At 37.3% G+C, this 20,704-nt stretch overlaps 2 protein-coding genes across 5 annotated transcripts in view; both read left to right on the top strand.

Annotated features, from left to right (window-relative positions):
* The window catches only part of LOC127852873 (uncharacterized), a 106,829-nt gene that overhangs the window by 55,570 nt on the left and 30,555 nt on the right, over positions 1 to 20,704 (top strand). Inside the window, exon 6 of one of the 2 annotated variants that reach the window (XM_052386884.1) lies at positions 3 to 4,366. The exons of the other annotated variant lie outside the window; for it this stretch is intronic. Within the exon in view, the coding sequence (XP_052242844.1) occupies positions 3 to 891 (889 nt within the window). The 3' untranslated portion in view covers positions 892 to 4,366. Of the gene's footprint in view, positions 1 to 2; positions 4,367 to 20,704 lie in introns of those variants that run through there. 2 annotated transcript variants of the gene reach the window in all.
* Positions 1 to 20,704, top strand: part of LOC127852874 (uncharacterized) — a 106,288-nt gene that overhangs the window by 55,085 nt on the left and 30,499 nt on the right. The window lies entirely within an intron of this gene.

Here is a 20,704-nt window from a genome sequence, read left to right as displayed (position 1 = left end):
ACCTTTGAAAGCAAGCTGCATTCTATATCAGAACAGGCGTATGATCTAGTTTCCACGATTTATTTAGCACAACACATTGTATTGGATGGCTTTATTGAAAGGGTGGCGAATAAACAGCCATGCTTACAATTGACACTCAGTCATGTAGCAATTACTTGTAGTAATTTTGAAAATGAGAAGATCAAGGAAAAAGATGCTTTAAAGACGTTAATCGATATGAACATATCAAACATCATTAGCCTTAATACACAATTTTTAACTTCAGCTCAACAGGAATCATCATATTGTTGTATAAAGGAAATTATTTCGCAATCAAGAGAAACATTGTTGTATCTCTGGCTTATGGGCGATGGTCCATTTGACTTACATGGTCTAAAACTCAAGTTCTTATCAATTAGTAAAAATTCTGATATAAGTAATTTAGACTGCACCTATATACACGCGTGTGAAATATTTGCAATAACACCTTTATCAGAGGAGCGCATCTTTCAATCTGTGTCTGTCACTGGTAAAAATATTAGAAGTCTAAAGCTGATGATAAATACACTATCAAATGATTTTCACTGTTCAACTCTTTCAAACCTGACAACTCTACACAATCTGATATTTGGTTGTGAAAAGATTTCGAATACACAGCTCTACTACCTTCCTCAATCGATCAGAAAGGTAGTTTATGAATTTGTTAATGTTTCCGCTCAAGATATAAAGTCGATGGTGGAATGGTCAAAGTCACGGGACGCGTGTGTGTCTTGCGAATTGTTGGCCTGTTTATATACAGATGAGACGGATATTTGTCACTGGATGCAGCAGCAGGATGGCATTGATATTTCGCGATGTGAAGTCGACAGTACATTTATCTATATTTTCTGGAGCACCATTTTATCTAAGTGACAATTATAAAACAAATTGTCACAGATTCAAGACAAAAAGAGATCGACATAACACTAAGGACGTTGACAACATTGAAAATTTACATTCGAAATTATACGTTACGGAGGTATAAACTCGAAAACAAGAAACATTTGGACTTTTTCTAACCTTTTTTGTTCTTAAAAATGTGTGCCGACGCGCAATTAATTAATATAAATTATTACATAATTCACGCAAGCGTTACAAGTGCAAACCTGTAAACAAGACCTCTTTAATGTTAAATATTCAGCTTTCACTTTCGCATGTATTTATTATCATTTTTAGCTCCACTGGCCAGAGGCCAGCGGGGCTTATGTCATGGTCCTGTGTCCGTCGTGCGTGCGTGCGTCTGTCCGTCCGTCCGTGCGTTAACTTTTTCTTTAAACATCTTCTTCTCCTAAACTACAGGTCAAATTCTGATGCAATTTCTCAGGAATGTTCCTGGGGTTAACCTCTTCCAAAATTGTTAAAATTATGCTCCTGGGGTCAAAATTGACCCTGCCCTGGGGGGGTCAAAAATTGAAAATTTGCTTATATAAGGCCTATTTTGTGAAAACTTTAAAAATCTTCTCGTCCATAACCAGTTGGCCTAGGGCTGCCAAATTTGGTATGTAGTGACATCTTATAGTCCTCTACCAAGTTTTTTCAAATTATGCCCCTGGGGTCAAATTTGACCCTACCCCATGGGTCAAAAAAATTGAAAATTTGCTTATATAAGGCCTATTTTGTGAAAACTTTAAAAATCTTCTTGTCCATAACCATTGGGCCTAGGGCTACCAAATTCGGTATGAAGTGACATCTTATAGTCCTCTACCAATTGTCTTCAAATTATGCCCCTTGGGTCAAATTTGACTCTGCCCCGGGGGGTAAAAAATTGAAAATTAGCTTATATAAGGCCTATTTTGTGAAAACTTTAAAAATCTTCTTGCCCATGACCATTTGGCCTAGGGCTACCAAATTTGGTATGTAGTGACATCCTCTACCAAGTTTCTTCAAATTATGCCCCTGGGGTCAAATTTGACCCTGCCCCGGGGGGTCAAGTATTGAAAATTTACTTATATAAGGCTTATTTTGTGAAAACTTTAGAAATCTTCTTGTCCATAACCATAGGACCTAGGGCTACCAAATTTAGTATGTAGTGACATCTTATAGTCCTCTACCAAGTTTCTTCAAATTATTAACCTAAGGTCAAATTTGACCTTGCCCCGGGGGGGGTCAAAATGTTGAAAATTTGCTTATGTAAGGCCTATTTTGTGAAAACTTTAAAAATCTTCTCGTCCGTAGGGCATAGGGCTACCAAATTTAGTATGTAGTGACATCTTATAGTCCTCGACCAAGTTTCTTCAAATTATGCCCCTGGGATCAAATTTGACCCAGCCCCGAGGGGTCAAAAAATTGAAGATTTGCTTATATAAGGCCTGTTTTGTGCAAACTTTAAAAATCTTCTTGTCCATATCCGTATGGCATAGGGCTACCAAATTTGATATGTAATGACATCTAATAGTCCTCTACCAAGTTTGTTTTAAAAAAAGCCCCTGGGATCAAATTTGACCGTTCCCCAGGGGTCACAAAATTGAACATATGCTTATATTGGGTCCATTTTGTGCAAAATTTAAAATCTTCTTGTCCATTACTATTGGGCCTATTTCTACCAAATTCGGTATGTAGTGACATCTAATAGGTCGCTACTTAGTTTGTTCAAATAATGCCCCTAATGACAAATTTGACCCTGCCCGGGGGTCACAAAAATGAACATATGCTTAAATAAGGCCTATTTTGTGCAAACTTTAAAAATCTCCTTGTTCATAATTATAGAGCCTACGGCTACTAAATTTGGTATGTAGTGATATCTAATAGTCCTCTACCAAATTTGTTCATGACTCGCAGATGACCCCCTATTGATTTGCAGGTCACTAGGTCAAAGGTCAAGGTCACGTTGACCCGAAATATTAAAATGGTTTCCGGATGATAACTCAAGAAAGCTAATACGCCTAGGATCATGAAACTTCATAGGTACATTGATCATGACTCGCAGATGGCCCCTATTGATTTTTAGGTCACTAGGTCAAAGGTCAAGGTCACAGTGCCAAATAACGTATTCACACAATGGCTGCCACTACAACTGACAGCCCATATGGGGGAACATGCATGTTTTACAAACAGCCCTTGTTAGATTTTGAGATGATTCTTTACAAAGAAAGATGCTACTATTGTATTTGTTATAAATAGGTGAAAGGCTCTTAAGAAGGAACCAGAGATTATTTACCCTTTACCAAACACGAACAGGATTTTACAGGTTTGTAGCTGACGACTTTATAAATAATTGTGATAAAAGGAGAAATTGCTCAAGATGAGCAATTTCTCCTTTTATCACAATTATTTCTTCCCTACCTGATCATTTCCTTCAGATTCCATTACAATTTAATTGTCGTCTGCAACCTCTTTCAAATTGGGAATGTCCAAAATGTCTCGTTTGGAAAAGGGTTAAGGCATTTTGATTCATATGGGTCTTGTGAATCTGTTTCAAATCAAATGCGTAGATTTGATCTTCAGCATCTAAAAAATATGTGAAATAGAAAGAACGACAATATCTTTTGGAGCGATAAATGTACCTACGTTATATGCAAAGGATCTGTGCAACAATTCCCGGGCTTTTTAGTATGTTAAGTTAACACGGTAGTAACTTTTTCCATATATAAATGCTCACCCTTCCAACTTTAAGCGCCCAGTAGGACGAAGGATAGAAAGAGAAAGTCACATGCTTGAGTACATTTCAACCCATGCGCATTGCACGTTTTTTTCGCATAAAAAACAGTGGAGCGATACAGGGCCATCATGGCCCTCTTGTTTATACAACTTCATGATGTACATACTATTTGAAAACCGAGTGAATAGTTTATTGTTTTCGAGTTCGTGTTTGGTCCATGGTTGTTTGCATCTCACGGAACACGGATTCATGCTATTGAACTCGTCCTTCGAGAGTTTGTATACGCATCGAACATATGTTACTACAAGTATGATTTCTATATTCTGTTTACAAGTCTTTAAGTAACCTATTCCGTGTGACAATATATTGTGTTGTTTTGTGCAATATACTAGTATGCAATATAGATTCATTGTAAACACCCCGTTAGATGTTAACGACACGTGTACCTGTTATATATGTAGTCATGTGCCATTTATGAATACAATGAACGTACTATACACTTGGAGGAACTTCTAACTATAAAATGTGTAAATATAATTGTCTCATAAACGGCAGATTATACCACAGTAAATGTGTGGTTATATTTTGTTATATGCCAGAAGTTGTATTTGAATGTGCTCACACTTTTCAATTATCAATAAATGCGCATGGAAATCGCTGCAAGTGTAAGGACTGACTATTTTATATTAAATTGTACAGATGTTTTAACTTAAGATGACATTTTCAAAATAAAACCTTTTTTATACTTCTCTTACAAGTTTGCGTTAAATCTGTTTGCGATTAAGAATCATGTCTGAGGTTTTTAATGCGCATGTTTTGCGTAATGATACACAGTGACGTATATAAATTTGCTTGTGGCGTTTTTACAGTGGTTTCATTTTTTGGCAGACTTACAATTATGGCCGACACTATGCATATGGTTATCTGAATATGCTATTTGCATTGCGTTTTTGGCTGTTTTTTAACGACACTTTACCACGGCCGTTAATCACACGCGCCACCTCTTTTTTGCGATGCATTCATAAATGAGCCAATGAAACCTCCGAGGTGGCGCTCAGGCCCGGATGTTTTGAAATTTCAATGACAATGATTTTACAGGGTGATAAGGTTTTATATGTTTTTCCACCATAATTCGCATTATTTTTAAAATTGGGCAATGTAGTGCGATTCAGCGAAGATTGATTCGTCCAAAAATGTACAGGCACGTACATTCTCAAACCATTTAAAAACTCGAGAACCTTTATAAGTTGTTGCATTGTGGAGATTTAAAAAGTATTTCGATGAGTTTTCCTGTGTGACGAAAAAAAGTCTACCCAATTAAATCGCTAACGGCCTCAAACGATTGCGTACAATATACATTAGATGCTGCATGCACACAAATATTGGCTTCTTGCCGACGTAGATAATTTTGCATTTTTCCAAAAGAGATGGAGCCAATGCTTAGGAGGTGGCGCTAATGATAGGAGGTGGCGCCAATGCAGGATGTATCAATTAATAGTCGTATCGCAATGACATTATCACATGACGTAGATTTGATAGATAATGTTATTTGTTATATTAAATTTATTTTTCAACGTGCATACGAAGGTCCAAATCTTTACAAAACATAAACACAATCTATAATGAAATAAGATGTAGTTGTTTAAATATATAAGTGATCAACTCAATTAAGAAGTCGCCACCATGAATAAAACATATTGTACGATGTATACCAAAAATTTGTAATAATCAAACCAATAACTTAATGTTTAACATTATCAAAATAATTCATCGACATCAATATTTGTATACAGTATAATAAGTCACAAAATAAGTATAAGATAACACTTCTTCTTGAAACTATGATTTGTGGCCGTTAATCCAAATGCTTATTCAACTAAAAGGCCAAGGTAAACGAATCTTAATTAGGCTCATTTATGTTGTTTATTCCACTATCAACTCCAAAAAAATGAAGATAGCTCGGTCTTTTTCCGTTAACATTGTGTGTAATACATGTTAAATGTTGTTATCTTACAAAGACGAACGTTTAAATACATTAATAAAAAAACTACTGTTTATGCCCCCCTTCGAAGAAGAGGGGGTATATTGCTTTGCTCATGTCGGTCTGTCTGTCGGTCCGTCCACCAGGTTGTCTGTCGGTCCGACCACCAGGAGGTTTCCGGATGATAACTCAAGAACGCTTGGGGCTAGGATCATGAAACTTCATAGGTACATTGATAATGACTCGCAGATGACCCCTACTGATTTTGAGGTCACTAGTTCAAGGTCACAGGTTAATCACAGTTACTGGAAATAGGCATTTTAAGTCTGTCTGTCTGTCGGTCCGTCCACCAGGTGGTTTCCGGATGATAACTCAATAGCGCTTGGGGCTAGGATCATGAAACTTCATAGGTACATTGATCATGACTCGCAGATGACCCCTATCGATTTTGAGGTCACTAGGACAAAGGTCACAGGTGAAGGTCACAGTTACTGGAAAAAGGCATTTTAAGGATTTAGCATGGTTCAAACAAGGGAAACAACTACCGTTTATGCATGTTCTTTTTATTACAGCATTTGCCTCCCTTAAATTAATTTAAAATCTCATTTTACAGCAGAGATTCCAAATCTGACCTGTAAATGAGCCCCATATTTACTGCCAGTGCTAGGTTACCTTTTCCCATTTGATCATTCTTAAGTATTGTTATTGTAATGCTGCTGCTACTGCTACTGCTACTGCTACTGCTACTGCTACTACTACTACTACTACTACTACTACTACTACTACTACTACTACTACTACTACTTCTACTTCTTCTACTACTACACCACCACCACCACCACCACCACCACTACCACCACAACCACCACGACCACCACCACGACCACCTCCACCACCACCACCACCACCACCGTTGTTCACAGTGACAAAAAACGTATTCACACAATGGCTGCTACTACAACTTATAGCCCATATAGGGGGGCATGCATGTTTTACAAACAGCCCTTGTTACAATTCAAAACGCGGCTCAAATGTGCTAAAGTAGTCAACTTACATAAAAATAATGTAAGTCCTGTAAACATAATCGAAACCATAACATAAAATATTTTTTGTTAAAATAGCTATAAATGTGCATTGGCGCCACCTCCTAATGTGAGCGCAACCTCCTTGGCATTTGCTCAATCTCTTTTTGAAAAATTCAAATTTGTCAAATTAAATTTTATCTATTAGATCGGCTAGAAGCCGATGTGTTTGTGCACGCATTAATTTGTACAGGTTCAAAGCAATCGTTTTATAAAATGAGCGATTTATTTGGCAGGAAATTTGCTCGTCACACAGGCAAAAGACATCGATTTGCTTTTAAGAATCCTTCCATGCCACAACTTATAAAGGTCCTCACGTTTCCAAATGGGTTGTGATTGTATGTTTCTGTAATTGTAAGATGAATTTATAATCGCTGAATCGCACTACATTGGCCGATTTTTTTTAAATATTGCGAAATGTGTTGAAAAACATATTTAACCTAATAACCCTGTAAAATTATCCGTTAAATTTCAAAACATCCGGGCCTGAGCGCCACCTCGGAAATTGCATTGGCTCATTTATTAATGCATCCCAAAAAAAGAGGTGGCGCTCGTGAGTAACGGCCGTGTTTACGCACATGCATTATGAACAGTTTTCTCAGAACGCGGCACAGATAAAATATCAACAATAACACACGTCAGAGCTGGGTCGGCCGTCTGAAAATAGCAAACTGAGTCAGTTACATGGATATTGAAATCTACGAGAACGATGGTTACCATCATCAAATGCACAGAAAAATCGGGTTTCCAATGAATGTGATTTCTCCACTTATTCCACTTATTGTTAGCTCGGCTGTTTTCGGAGAAAACCCGAGGTATTGTCATAGCCAGCTCGTCGTCTGGCGTCTGCCGTCCGCCGTCCGCGTCGTGCCAAAACCTTTACATTGGCTCTAAAATCAAAGTTCTTCCACCTACAACTTTGAAACTTCATATGTAGCTGCAACTTCATGAGTTCTACACGCCACAACCATGTTTGGGTTACTAGGTCAAAGGTCAAGGTCACTGTGACCTCTTATATAAAAACTCTCAGATGAGTTCTTCTCGCCACTTACCTTTCTTCCTTTTCTTCTGACAAGCTTTCATTTATTCAAAACTGTTCCCACAGCCGAGCGTTGGCACCCGCTATGCGATGCTCTTGTTTTTTTTCGGCGTAAGCTGTATTAAGCCAGCTTTTCACCTCTCCTGACCTTTGTAAGTGTCCAATAAAATTCAAATAAAATTTCCCGCGGCTAGGTACGAATGAATACACTTCATTTATTCCATTGGCTGATTTGAGTATTCCACCAGAACATTGGAAACATCCGCGTCTTTGTAACACTGTTTTACTGCATGAAACAATTTTATTTCTAATGAAAAGGCTTAATAGATAGAACAGTTTTACACTCAATTCTCGACATCAATACAGTTTGTGCGTGCACCTTTTATTTTCAGAGAATTACCAGCGCAACGCGTTTATATTTAAAGGCTATGTTCTCATATTTAGTACTTACTTCCATATTCTTGTCAACATGTTAACATGTAAAAGTATAAAGAGCAGTGGAAGCGAGGCCTCACTTTAATACATTGCATTTCAACCCTCGAGGTAGCGGGTCGATTCGCGGCCAGTGTATGAATGTATGAATGAGTTTATATACAGGTCATCACCGGAGTTCGCGGCCAGTAAAATAATAGTTATATAATAAATACGCTATCCGTGAACTAGGTGACCTGGAATTTTCTTTAGACCAGATATATGTAGATTCTTAATGTGTTTTCAACAATACAATGATATATATTATTTTTGATTAATTTAACAATAATTAGTCCACCATATTGACAAATGTATTAAGCATGAGCGCGATGATTATCGATACTTTTAATAATCGAATCAAATAGAAATGCCCGAAAAACCACTAAAACAGGTTTGTTCGAAGAACGCGCCTATAAATACGGATACTTCTCGTGTGGCCGGTTGACTCATATGTTTTAATTTCACTTCCATTCTTCTTTTGGTTTTCTGTTTTGTATATATAGGTTTATGACCAGCAATATGTAATAATGTAAAATAAGCCGCGAAAACTCCGCGTAACATCCCGTACTGCGTGTGATGCAGCAAAGAACTGCACAGAAAAAAGACATTCGCTTTCCTTAATCTCATTCATTGAACTATCAACGCCGTATATCTTTGTTTAAAGATATTTCTTGTTTAGTATAACCCTCTATACCCGCATGACGTTTTAAGGAGAATAATAATCGACGGCTTCCAAAATGTTCGCAGTATTTTACTTTTAAAGACGCTCAATAGCAAGTTTAAGTTCCATTAGTACTGCAAATATGGAACCAAACAAGCTAGGGTAAATAAATATTAATAAAAATGTTTAGATTGGTTAAGTGCACTATCTAATCAATAATTTCCAATATTTCGATAAAGAACAAACACATGGTGCATTTGACAACAGCACGGTGACGTTTCAAATGATTTTAGCTCTAAAACAAGAGCTATCACCAAACCTGAATTTATTTATTTTTAATATTTGCGCTTAAAAAAAAGAAAAAATTGTATAATATTAATGAATATGCCTGTTTAATAACTACTTGTAAAACATATTTAATTTTCCGTATAGAGCGCTTTAGATTAAGTCAATACTAACAAAATATTTACCTTCCATTGGTATTATAACGCTGCTTTAAAGTTTTACTTTATAAACGTTACGTTACGTACAGAAGACGAATATCATGCGTCAAGCTTAGAGAAACTACTTGCACGCGTTGAAATGTTCCTTTTTAGACCCTGGTTGTCTTCTAAAATGACAACTTGAATATCATTACACAAAAGCGTATGCATTGGTAGCTTAACGTGTATGATCGGGTTAGCCAATAATAAACATGAGTTTCAGAGTTTAGTTCTTCAATAATTGTAGATTAGATTTTCTTTGAACAGAAGAAGCGACACGAAAGGATAAGGATGTTTACGGGGCCCAGGCGATTGACCAGGTCCGGGCCGTCAGCCAGGAAGAGGAACGCGCCAAGAACACGTTCGCTTTAGTGATATGTTTAAGTACATTCATTAGTCGAAACGTGTATTATTTCATTCATTTTATACACATCCAGTGCATTCAAAATGTTGAAAAATCTGTGCAACAAAACAAATGTTATTAAACGAAATTCATTAACCCATTTATGCCTAGCGTCTAGAAAAAAAGCCTTGGCAAACAGCGTAGACCAAGATGAGATGCCGCATGATTCGGCGTCTCATCAGGGTCTGCGCTGTTTGCTTAAAGGAATTTCTGTAAAAAATATTATAAATATAAAAAAAATATACTAGACATCCCTAATTTTGGAAATAAATTGATCCAATTTAGAAGGATGGAAGAGTCCACTATGCATAAATGGGTTAATTTGTAACAACGTCGGAGTTGTAACTTATTGGGAATTTAAATGAATGGACTATAATTTGATTGTTTTTCAGTTATTATAGGCTTTGAAATAACTTTATCATTGTTATAAGCACATTTTTTATCCTAATATTAAGAAGCATCAAACATAAAAATGCTGATACAATTTTAAAATAACAAAGTGCGTCAACCCATAGCTTAAAGCTACAAACATTTGCTCTACCCAACATCACGACATAGAGCGATAAATTTAGCACCAGCGTCGCCCCTATATCTGCAAATTGTTGTAAATCACTGGGTGGATGCAAGACCTGCGTGGACACCTGGTACGAGAGCACACTGCCTGTCAGATGGCCGACGTGTAAGAGCCAGGACGGCACACGACGTGCCGTGACAGGGCTGCACGAGGCAGTGCACCTCAAGGCAATTTGGTCACCATACGAATTGAATTCATATGTTAAGCAACAATGTGGAACTTTTTTCATTTGCTTAACAGATATGAATACAATGCGTATACCGGTAATTCGATTGTTTTAATTACTTGAAGAGACAGGCTGCGATGAACAAAGATATGTTATTATGCAGTTGTTATTGACATGCATGTTATACATTTAATTAAGTCCGATGATATGAAACAAAAGCAGACATGTACTTAAATATCATAATATAACGTTACTGTAGATCTATTCATTCGTTTATTAGACTAGCCAACAAGAACTATCCCAAGACCCGACTATTCATTCTCTGTAATATTGTACGTTTTATGTATTAAAAAATAATCGTATACAAGATAGAAAACAGCAAAACAAGATCAAAAATGATGTATCTGTGGTTATAGCTTGCATTGGCCACGCCTACTTGCAGGACAAGCCTTCAGCATGAATGCCCCTTTGATAGCATGTTCAGAGAGGGACGGTTTCGTATGCTTGACGAGTACGGATGTAAATAAAACCAGTATAACCTTCAATGGTGTTTGTTCCTTAAATGGAGTTCCTTTAATGGTGCTAACTAGTGTATTCTGTAGATGAAACACTACAATTGGCGACGAGGATATAAAACGTTCAATTAAATTGTCTTAAATGATGGAAAAAGAAAACGACTATTTGCCCCGATTCGATGTGCATGGTGAGCCGTCGGGATTAGCGGCAAAGTGGAAACGTTGGTTTCGAGCGTTTGAACTGTATGTTGTCAGGAAAGGAATTATAGACAATGACCGTAAACATGCATTGTTGCTTCACATGGCTGGCATGGAAGTGCAGGATGTATTCTATACTTTGCCGGAAGGAGAGGGAGCAAACGTTTATGCTAGAGCCGTTGATGCGCTAAGCAAGCATTTCGCGCCACAATCGAATGTTCCTTACGAAAGACATATGTTCCGGAAGTTAGATCAGTCGACGACAGAATCCGTAGATCACACGATTGCGACAGAGAGCAGAGACGTGTGAATTTGAGAACACAGATGAGCAAATTAGAGATCAGGTGATTGAAAAGTCAATTTCAAGTGAATTAAGACGGAAACTTCTCCAAAAAGGACGGGATTTAACCCTGACAGAATTGCGTTCCATTGCGAGAACATTAGAAAATGCCGAACATCAGGCAAAATGCATTGAGCAAAGCCCACAGTCGGTAAACACAACAACAAACCGAATAACAAAAGGTACGTTTGCACGGAAAAGTCGTATTCAAAATGACGTTCAATGTTTTAAATGTGGGAAACGTGGTCATGTTGCTAAGGACAGCACGTGTCCGGCGCGTGGAAAACACTGCAATAAGTGTGGCAAGATAGGACATTTTGCGATTAAATGCCGATCGGGTGAAAAGTCGAAAAAGAAACCGCCTACTATGCGTCAAGTTGTGGACACAACTGATGACGGACAGTTCACGTTTACTGTACAAAATAAGTTTCCGACAGCAACATCGATAATGGTCGAAATTGGTGGTGTACAAATAAAGGCGATCATTGATTCCGGTTCCAGCTGCAACATTGTGGATAGAAAAACGTGGGAGTTTTTGAAACGAAATGACATACAATGCAGTGACGAGCCAAGGAAAACAGAACTGTATGCCTATGGATCTAAGGAACCACTGAAGACTGCTGGTGTATTTTGGTCAACGATTGTTTACAAGGGTGTAGCGGTAGATGACGCAGAATTTGTCGTCATTTAGGGATCTGGACAGTCCTTATTAAGCTGTGATACAGCTATGCGACTTGGCGTACTTAAAATAGTGCGTCAAATGGAAACACCGGGAATATCGGATGTTGTTAATAATTACAACGAATTATTTACGGGACTTGGAAAACTGAAAGGTTATCAACTTGAAGTGCCCATTGACCAGGCTGTAACACCTGTAGTGCAACCGACCAGACGCGTGCCATATCAGTTACGAGAGAAGTTGGAAGCTAAAATCAAAGAAATACTCGACTCAGATGTCATTGAACCCGTAAGTGGACCGTCGAAGTGGGTGTCCCCTGTAGTCATAATACCAAAGAATGATGGCGACATTCGACTTTGTGTTGACATGAGGCAGGCAAACAGAGCCATACGAAGGACTAGGTATCCGATACCAACAGTGGACGAAGTGTTGCAGGAAATGAATAACAGCAAGTATTTCAGCAAACTGGACATTTAAAACGCGTATCATCAAATTGAACTGTCCCCAGAATCGCGAGAAATCACAACGTTTACAAAACACAGTGGACTATACAGGTATAAACGTTTAATGTTTGGAATAACATGTGCTCCAGAAATGTACCAGATGGTTTTGCAACAAACATTGCAAGGCTGTGAGGGTGTTAACAGCATTGCCGATGACATTATTGTACATACTGCAACGAAAGAACAACATGATAAATGTTTAAATAATGTGCAATGTGTATTGAGAGACAAAGGTTTTACACTAAACAAGGAAAAATGTCAATTTTACATGAAACAGTTAGTGTTTATGGGTCATGAGCTGTCTGAGAGAGGGATAGGGGCAACGCAGGTCAAGGTCGATGCTGTAGTAAACGCGCCTGAGCCGCGAAACGCGAGCGAGGTTCGAAGTTTCCTCGGTTTAGTGAATTTTTGCGCAAGACTCACTCCGAATCTGTCTACGATTTCTGCGCCGTTAAATGATCTGTTAAGAAAGAATACGGTGTTAAAATGGGGTCGGTCTCAACAGGACGCGTTCAAAGAATTAAAAAGAAGGCTAGCATGTGCCGAAACATATTACGATAAAACCGCGCCGACAAAGGTCATAGTCGATGCAAGTCCAGTTGGACTAGGTACTGTGCTCGTGCAGGTTCAAAATGGCGAAAACCGCGTAATAAGTTATGCCAGTAGGAGCTTAAAGGGGCCTTTTCACAGATTTTTGCATATTTTGAAGTTTGTCATTAAATGCTTTATATTGATAAACGTAAACATTGGATCTTAAAAGCTCCAGTAAAAAATCAAGAATAAAATTAAAAAAAGGAAAAATAGTAACCGGTACCAGGGTTCGAACCAGTGACCCCCGGAGTCCTGGAGTTAGTCTGAAGTAAAAACGCTTTAGCCTTCTCGGCTATTCCGCCGGACACACACAGTTTAAGTATTTTATACCTTATATAAGCAATCTTCGTAGTTTCGTAAATTTAAATGACAACAACAGAACTCTCCAAATTATTCAATCGTTTCGCGTTGCAACGCTTTATAATTTTTAGGTCTTCAAATCGTCAAAAGATGCATATAATGGCTATATTAGACCATGGCTTATTTTCAGTTATACTGTTTCCTCACAAATATCATAACTAAAACGAAAATTTGCTAATCTGAAACAACTTTTTTCAATTTTGTCAATTTACCAAACCGTGAAAAGATCCCTTTAACTGATGATGAGAGGAGATACTCACAAACTGAAAAAGAGGGTTTAAGTGTAGTGTGGGCGTTAGAGCGTTTTCATCCATGGCTTTATGGTATCGAGTTCGAGCTTCTTACTGACCACAAGCCACTTGAATACATTTACGGACCAAGGTCAAAACCGTGCGCTAGACTTGAGCGATGGATTCTTAGGCTGCAACCGTACCGATTTACGGTTAAACATGTGAACGGTCGCGACAATATTGGAGACGCACTGTCGCGACTTCCACTCAAGCACAGTTCGAGGACAATAGATAGTGTAGATGACCACGAATACATTAAATTTGTTGCGCGCGAAGCAACACCCAGTGCTATGACCACTCGAGAAATAGAAGAGGTATCATTTCGTGATGCTGAGATAAGCAGATTACGTGAAAGCGTGGCGAACGGGACGTGGGATAAACACGAGCAAAATCATTTCATACATACCAAAGATGAACTGTGTGTAATTAGTTACTTAGTACTTAGGGTTACGCGAATCGTTGTCCCGCGTGAATTACGCAAACGCGTATTAGACTTAGGTTACATAGGTCATCCGGGAATCGTGTTGATTAAAAGCAACTTGAGGACCAAAGTTTGGTGGCCGGGTATTGATAAGAAAATTGAAAATTACTGTAAAACGTGTTATGGCTGTCAGTTGGTAAGCCAGTCAACAAATCCCGAACCGATTACGAGAACCGAGCTTCCAAGTGCCCCATGGCAAGTTTTAGCCGCGGACGTATTAGGTCCGTTACCATCGGATGATTACATTTTTGTTTGTGTCGACTATTACAGTAGATATGTAGAGCTTGAGGTCTCAAAGTAATAACAAGCGAAAAACTAGTGTCAATATTAAGGAAATGGTTTTTGACGCATGGCTTGCCATTATCTCTACGTACAGACAATGCTTGTAGTTTTGTTTGCGAGCATTTCGAAAATTATTTTCAGTCTCAAGGAATCGAACACAGGCGAAATACTCCCTTGTGGCCGCAAGCAAATGGGGAGGTTGAACGTCAGAACCGTTCAATACTAAAGCGATTACGCATATCTCAAAGTCAAAATCGTAATTGGAGATTAGACCTCGATGATTACCTGATAATGTATCGAAGCACACCCCATTCATTAACGGGTATGTCACCTGCTGAGATGCTGTTCGGTCGTAAGATAAGAACATGTGTTCCTGAAATTAATACGTATAGGCGGGAAAATAGCGAAATACGTGATCGTGATTTCGAGAAAAGGGGGAAAGGGAAACTATACTCCGACGCGAAACGAAATGCAAAAGAGAGCTAAATTGTACCAGGCGACAAGGTTCTTTTGAAGCAAAATAGAAACAATAATATCGACACTCCGTTCAGTTCCGATAAGTACACGGTTATGGATAAGAACGGGAATAGCGTGGTTGTACGTGCCGATGATGGTACCGAGTATCGGCGAAATGTAACGCATATGAAAAAAATGAATGAACAAAACCCTCAGACAGACTCAAATGTAAACAACTCTACAAGTGAAAATTGTCAAACTAATGTATAATCTGCGGGTAAAGACAGACCGATAAGGGTTCGGAAAATGCCCGAGAAATTTAATGCTTTCAAACTGGTATAAATGCACCGCTAAATAAGCATGTCATTTAATGTTGTTCATTGTAGACAGCACACGTGGCGCTTATCCAGCGGATGCTACTAAATTTATATTAAACTGACATGCGTATCATGCTCCGAGTGTAAAATGGCTTATAAACGGGAATTTATTAACAGCCAGTGTGGTCGCTCATTACTGTCAAGTTAACGATAAAAGGGAATTGTGTGAGAACATTGCTAGTACAAGCGGCGTGCTATTTTATTTTCATTGATAAAATGTTTTCATTTGTGATGTTTTTGTTTTGATTAAATTTAGTTTAGATTGTTTGATAAATGCACGGTGTAATTTGCTAGTATGCATTGTTTGTAAATGTATGGGTTTATGTTTAGAGTATGTATTTGTTGATCATGCATTATTTGGTTTGAAAAAAAGAGGGATTGTGGTATAGCTTGCATTGGCCACGCCTACTTGCAGGACACGCCTTCAGCATGAATGCCTCTTTGATAGCATGTTCAGAGAGGGACGGTTTTGTATGCTTGACGAGTACGGATGTTAATAAAACCAGTATAACCTTCAATGGTGTTTGTTCCTTAAATGGAGTTCCTTTAATGGTGCTAACTAGTGTATTCTGTAGATGAAACACTACAGTATCTACCAGTTACAGCAGCGCAGCGCACCTCGTTTTCCGTTTATCGGTTTATCAAATCAGGAACGGTAAAAGGGAGCAGGCACTTTGTTTCAATTGTCAAATATCGATTTTTGTAATTTTAAAATTGAAACGAAATATGAATAGCGAAAAAAGTTTCCTGTTTTGTTTTATAATTGGTACAACGACTAATGATACCAAAATTTTTCTCTTTTTTGTTTTGTTTTTTTGTTTTGTTATAAGAATGTTGAATTTCGTGTTGTTGTTTTTTTTGTCGATTGCAAAACAAAAAAACCAAACAGACGGTATATACACGTGTCTGATAGTCACTTAAATGCACTTAACGGAACAGTTGGTTATGGGTTGTCACTAAACAAAAATAAAACGTAACAGATGTACACAACGTTGTTTTCTTTCGTTTTGGGAATTATATCATAGCCAAGGTACACGCATTGCCAAGATATTCGTTTTATTTTAGTTTTAATTGTAAGATAAACAAACTTAACGTACCTTTTTATCACACATTAAATAACTTGTATTGAGCAGCGCTTTTTGAAAACGGGACTTAATGCATGTGCGTAAAGTGTCGTCCCGAATTAGCCTGTGCTGTGCGCACGGGCTGATCGGACACTTTCCGCATAGGCAAGATTTTCGTGAAGAAGATACTTCGTTTAAACGAAAATCTCTATAAAAATGGACAGAGTCGTACCGGTTTAGCCTGTGCGGACTGCACAGCTTTATATAAGACGATGCTTTATGTTTTAAGCCCAGTTTTCCCAGAGCGCAGCTCAACTATTGTTTAAATGAGTTTACACCAAAAAGGAGTAAAATACATTTCATGTAACAAGATCTTTTATTAAGTTTACGACAACATGGGCTTACATTGCGTTTATTTTGTATTTTCGTATTAATTGTTTATTTACACAACATGTTATGTTTCATGATACTAAAGTGAACCGGGTTCTGTGAAAAGGGGGTTTAATGCATGTGCGGAAGGTATCGTCCCAGATAAGCCCGTGCAGTCCGCACAGGCTAATCAGGGACGATACTTTCCGCTTTATGATATTTTTTGTCTCTTGTTAGAAAAAATCCAGTTCAGGCGGAAAGTGTCGTCCCTGATTAGCCTGTGCGGTGTACACAGGCTAATCTGAGACGACACTACTCACATGCATTTAACCCCTTTTTCACAGAGCACGGCTCTAGTATGTTTGGAAATGTAAGCCGATCACCATTTACTACACAGAAAAGCATGTAGACTGAAAAGTCATCTTATTGTTACGTTTGGCATCACACCTATAACCTCTGGTTAATCCTGAAATCGCAGCAATGGAATGATATCGACCATCAACGAGGACAATTACAACCTGTTTATCGATGACATTCTTCCACAGGCAGACAAACTAAGCAATCCTCTAACACCGGATTGTCCGGTCAATGTCCATCTTTTTTAAAGGGTTACATCTGCAGATTTTATGATTTATGCAATAGAATCTAACAGCTAAACACACACTGGGGCAGCGAGAATGATATATTGTTCTAGCCATTGGCCTTAAACTATAACTTTCGTTGCTCGGTTCTTCTATTCTTTTATGGTTTATAATTGAAGTTCGAAAAGTTAATTGCTTGTGCAAGCATAATATATGGCAAATTAATGTAAGGTTTGTTGTGCTGTGTGTTCTTTTTGGTGGTTTTTATAATAATGTCTGTGGACAAACCCTTATTATTTTTGCAACAAGTAATTATTTTCTTAAAGAATAAATATATTTATACTTTGGCAACCAAAACAGCATAAAAGATAAAATTGTAAGATTTGTGTTTGGATTTAAAAAAAAACACCTGTTTTCCCTCCCCAAACGTTCATTCTGTCCCTTTAGAAAGTTCCCATGACAGGTAGACGACCTATTAGGGACGCTTAGATTGTAGTTTGCTAGATGTGCTGCAATTTGGTTGTATTGATAATAACAAAAGCTACGACCTCATAAAAAATATAGTGAGCCTCACGCAGATTGTTTACATTTTGGGGAATATGTGTTCATTATTTATAAAATAACTTACTTACAAAGCAATGCGGACTTACAGTTTTTTGAATATCTTAAAACTTGTAATTACGAATATATTTGGAGGCATAGTTTACGGTTATCTTGTGTATTTAAGCCTCACAGTGTGTTTCAACTAAGTCCAGCATTATACATTAAACTTAATCGAATGTCAAATTGTGCATCGTTGATTGGAAGGAATAAAGAATTACTTCAAACGAGTTGTAATCTTCCTTAAACATAAGAAACCAATCATTGGTTACGAATGGCAAAGTATTTTGTTTTCAGCAGTGTATTCGTTCAACCCAGCCATATATAGAAATTCGATGTGAAACTAACATTTAAAAAATATGTCAAATATTTGCTTAGCATTTTGTACGACACTCGAGTTAATTACATATTCAATACAATAATGAAGTTTGAAAATACATTATTTCTAAACAAAACAAAAAACATGGAAGAAAGCAAATCGGGGACACCATACAGAAAACGATAATGAAAATGGGAACCATACACGCGACGTTCGCTGGCATGCGCTAAAAACATGTTGAGCTTGGAACCTGACAAGAGACGCCGGTGGGCGCTGCTTCCGCTGCTGAATTTTTACTGCATGTTATGTCGGCGAATCATGTGGAAACGGAATCGCCAACGTCAGCATGCCATGACGTCACTGTCAAAGAAGAAGGTACAGTTTTAGCGATAAGAACTTTAGTATAGAATACTTATTTGTTTACATGTTTAACATATTCCGGCCGGTTTTTCGATGTCTGTGCGAACGAAAATAAAGTCGCCATTTTAAATTATGTTGAAACTAAAGATTACTTTTGGAAAACTTAAACAAACATGTGCATGGATACTGAATTCTTTAAACGACGTTGATGAGATGTATGGACTATTTACTCTTCTCAAACGTGCTGCAAGATGATATATAATAACTTTTCAAATTAAATAAGTTATATAATTATTATAGCTTAAGTTCATTTACGAATTTCCGACAATTAACTACGCCCGGATTATGGTGTTTCTTTCCAAAATCGTCTCATAATACGCTATTTAAACATCATCGCTTACCCTTTTTTACACACCTACTCTGTATGAGTTTGCGAAGCAACATCGAACGTGCAACTGTAAATTATGTAATATATGAGACGCGTTCTGAGAAAACTGGGCATAATGCTTGTGCGTAAAGTGTCGTCCCAGATTAGCCAGTGCAGTCCGCACAGGCAAATCAGGGAGGACCCTTTCCGTCTAAATTGGATTTTTGCAAAGAAGAGTCTTCATTTAAACGAAAAATGTCATAAAAGCGGAAAGTGTCGTCCCTGATTAGCCTGTGCGGACTGTAATCTGGGACGACACTTTACGCACACGCATTAAGCCCCGTTTTCTCAGAACACGACTCTTTTTTTCATATGCCTCGTGGCATCTTCCCATCTCAAAGGTCCATATACCCGTTTATGCTTGCATTTAATTTGCAGGTTCGATAAAATATACAACATTCAAGTGATATTAATTAAACTGAAGAGATGGATCTAGTTCAAATTATTTATTATCATTATTATTATTATTATTATTATTATTTTCATTATTATTATTATTATTATTATTATTATTATTATTATTATTATTATTATTATTATTATTATCATTATTATTATTATTATAATAATAATAATTATTATTATTATAAGCAACATACCGCCGCACTTGCAAATGAGTAATAGTTATTCAAAACACAATACCGTCGTGTTTATATAACCCTTGATATGTCTGCTTAAAAGCGTTTGCGTTTGTCAATTTAATCGTTGATATGACCGCTTTAAGGCGTAGTTTGTCAATTTAATCACAATACATGTTGAGACAACTGCCTAATTAAAAATCCGAGCAATGATGGCTGATACCGATTTTGATAAGACAAAAGAGCTCATTTGACCATATACCTTAATATGATTTGACAATCACAAAATAATGTTTGGGTTAAACACAAGTACATGTAATTCAATTTAAGGTTAATAACAAATGTTATAGAAACCGATAATTATCAGTTTAGATGCAGTAAAACGACATGTAAAAATAATGGTTGCGTAAAATAGTATATAGATCCTATTGTCATCAAGTCCAAGCTCGTGAACTAGTAGTATCAGTAGCATAAAACAAAACAAACACAGTTCAACTCTTTTATTTTGTAGACATATACATGTGGAAAATAAAATAATCAATATAAGTGTATTATGAATATGTAAATAGTACCACCAATTAAATTGTAGATAGTTAAATGCATTTTTAAACATACAGAATATTGGAATGCAAAACTTGCTAAATAACAAAGAAAGACAGTTTAGATCGTTTGAGAAGTTTACTGCAAAAACATTGCCGACCTTGTGAACAAATAATATAAATTTTGGGTGATAGTTTCGGTATAAAACAGCACACAAACAATTCTTATAACGGAGGTTCACATTAAAACACCGATACAGTATTATTTGACATAAAATATGGTGGACATTGCAAAACACACGACGATAATTTAAACAAAC

Source organism: Dreissena polymorpha, chromosome 12 (genome assembly GCF_020536995.1).
Source record: "Dreissena polymorpha isolate Duluth1 chromosome 12, UMN_Dpol_1.0, whole genome shotgun sequence".
Classification (NCBI taxonomy): Eukaryota; Metazoa; Mollusca; class Bivalvia; order Myida; family Dreissenidae; genus Dreissena; species Dreissena polymorpha.
This window is presented reverse-complemented; position numbering and strand designations above follow the sequence as displayed.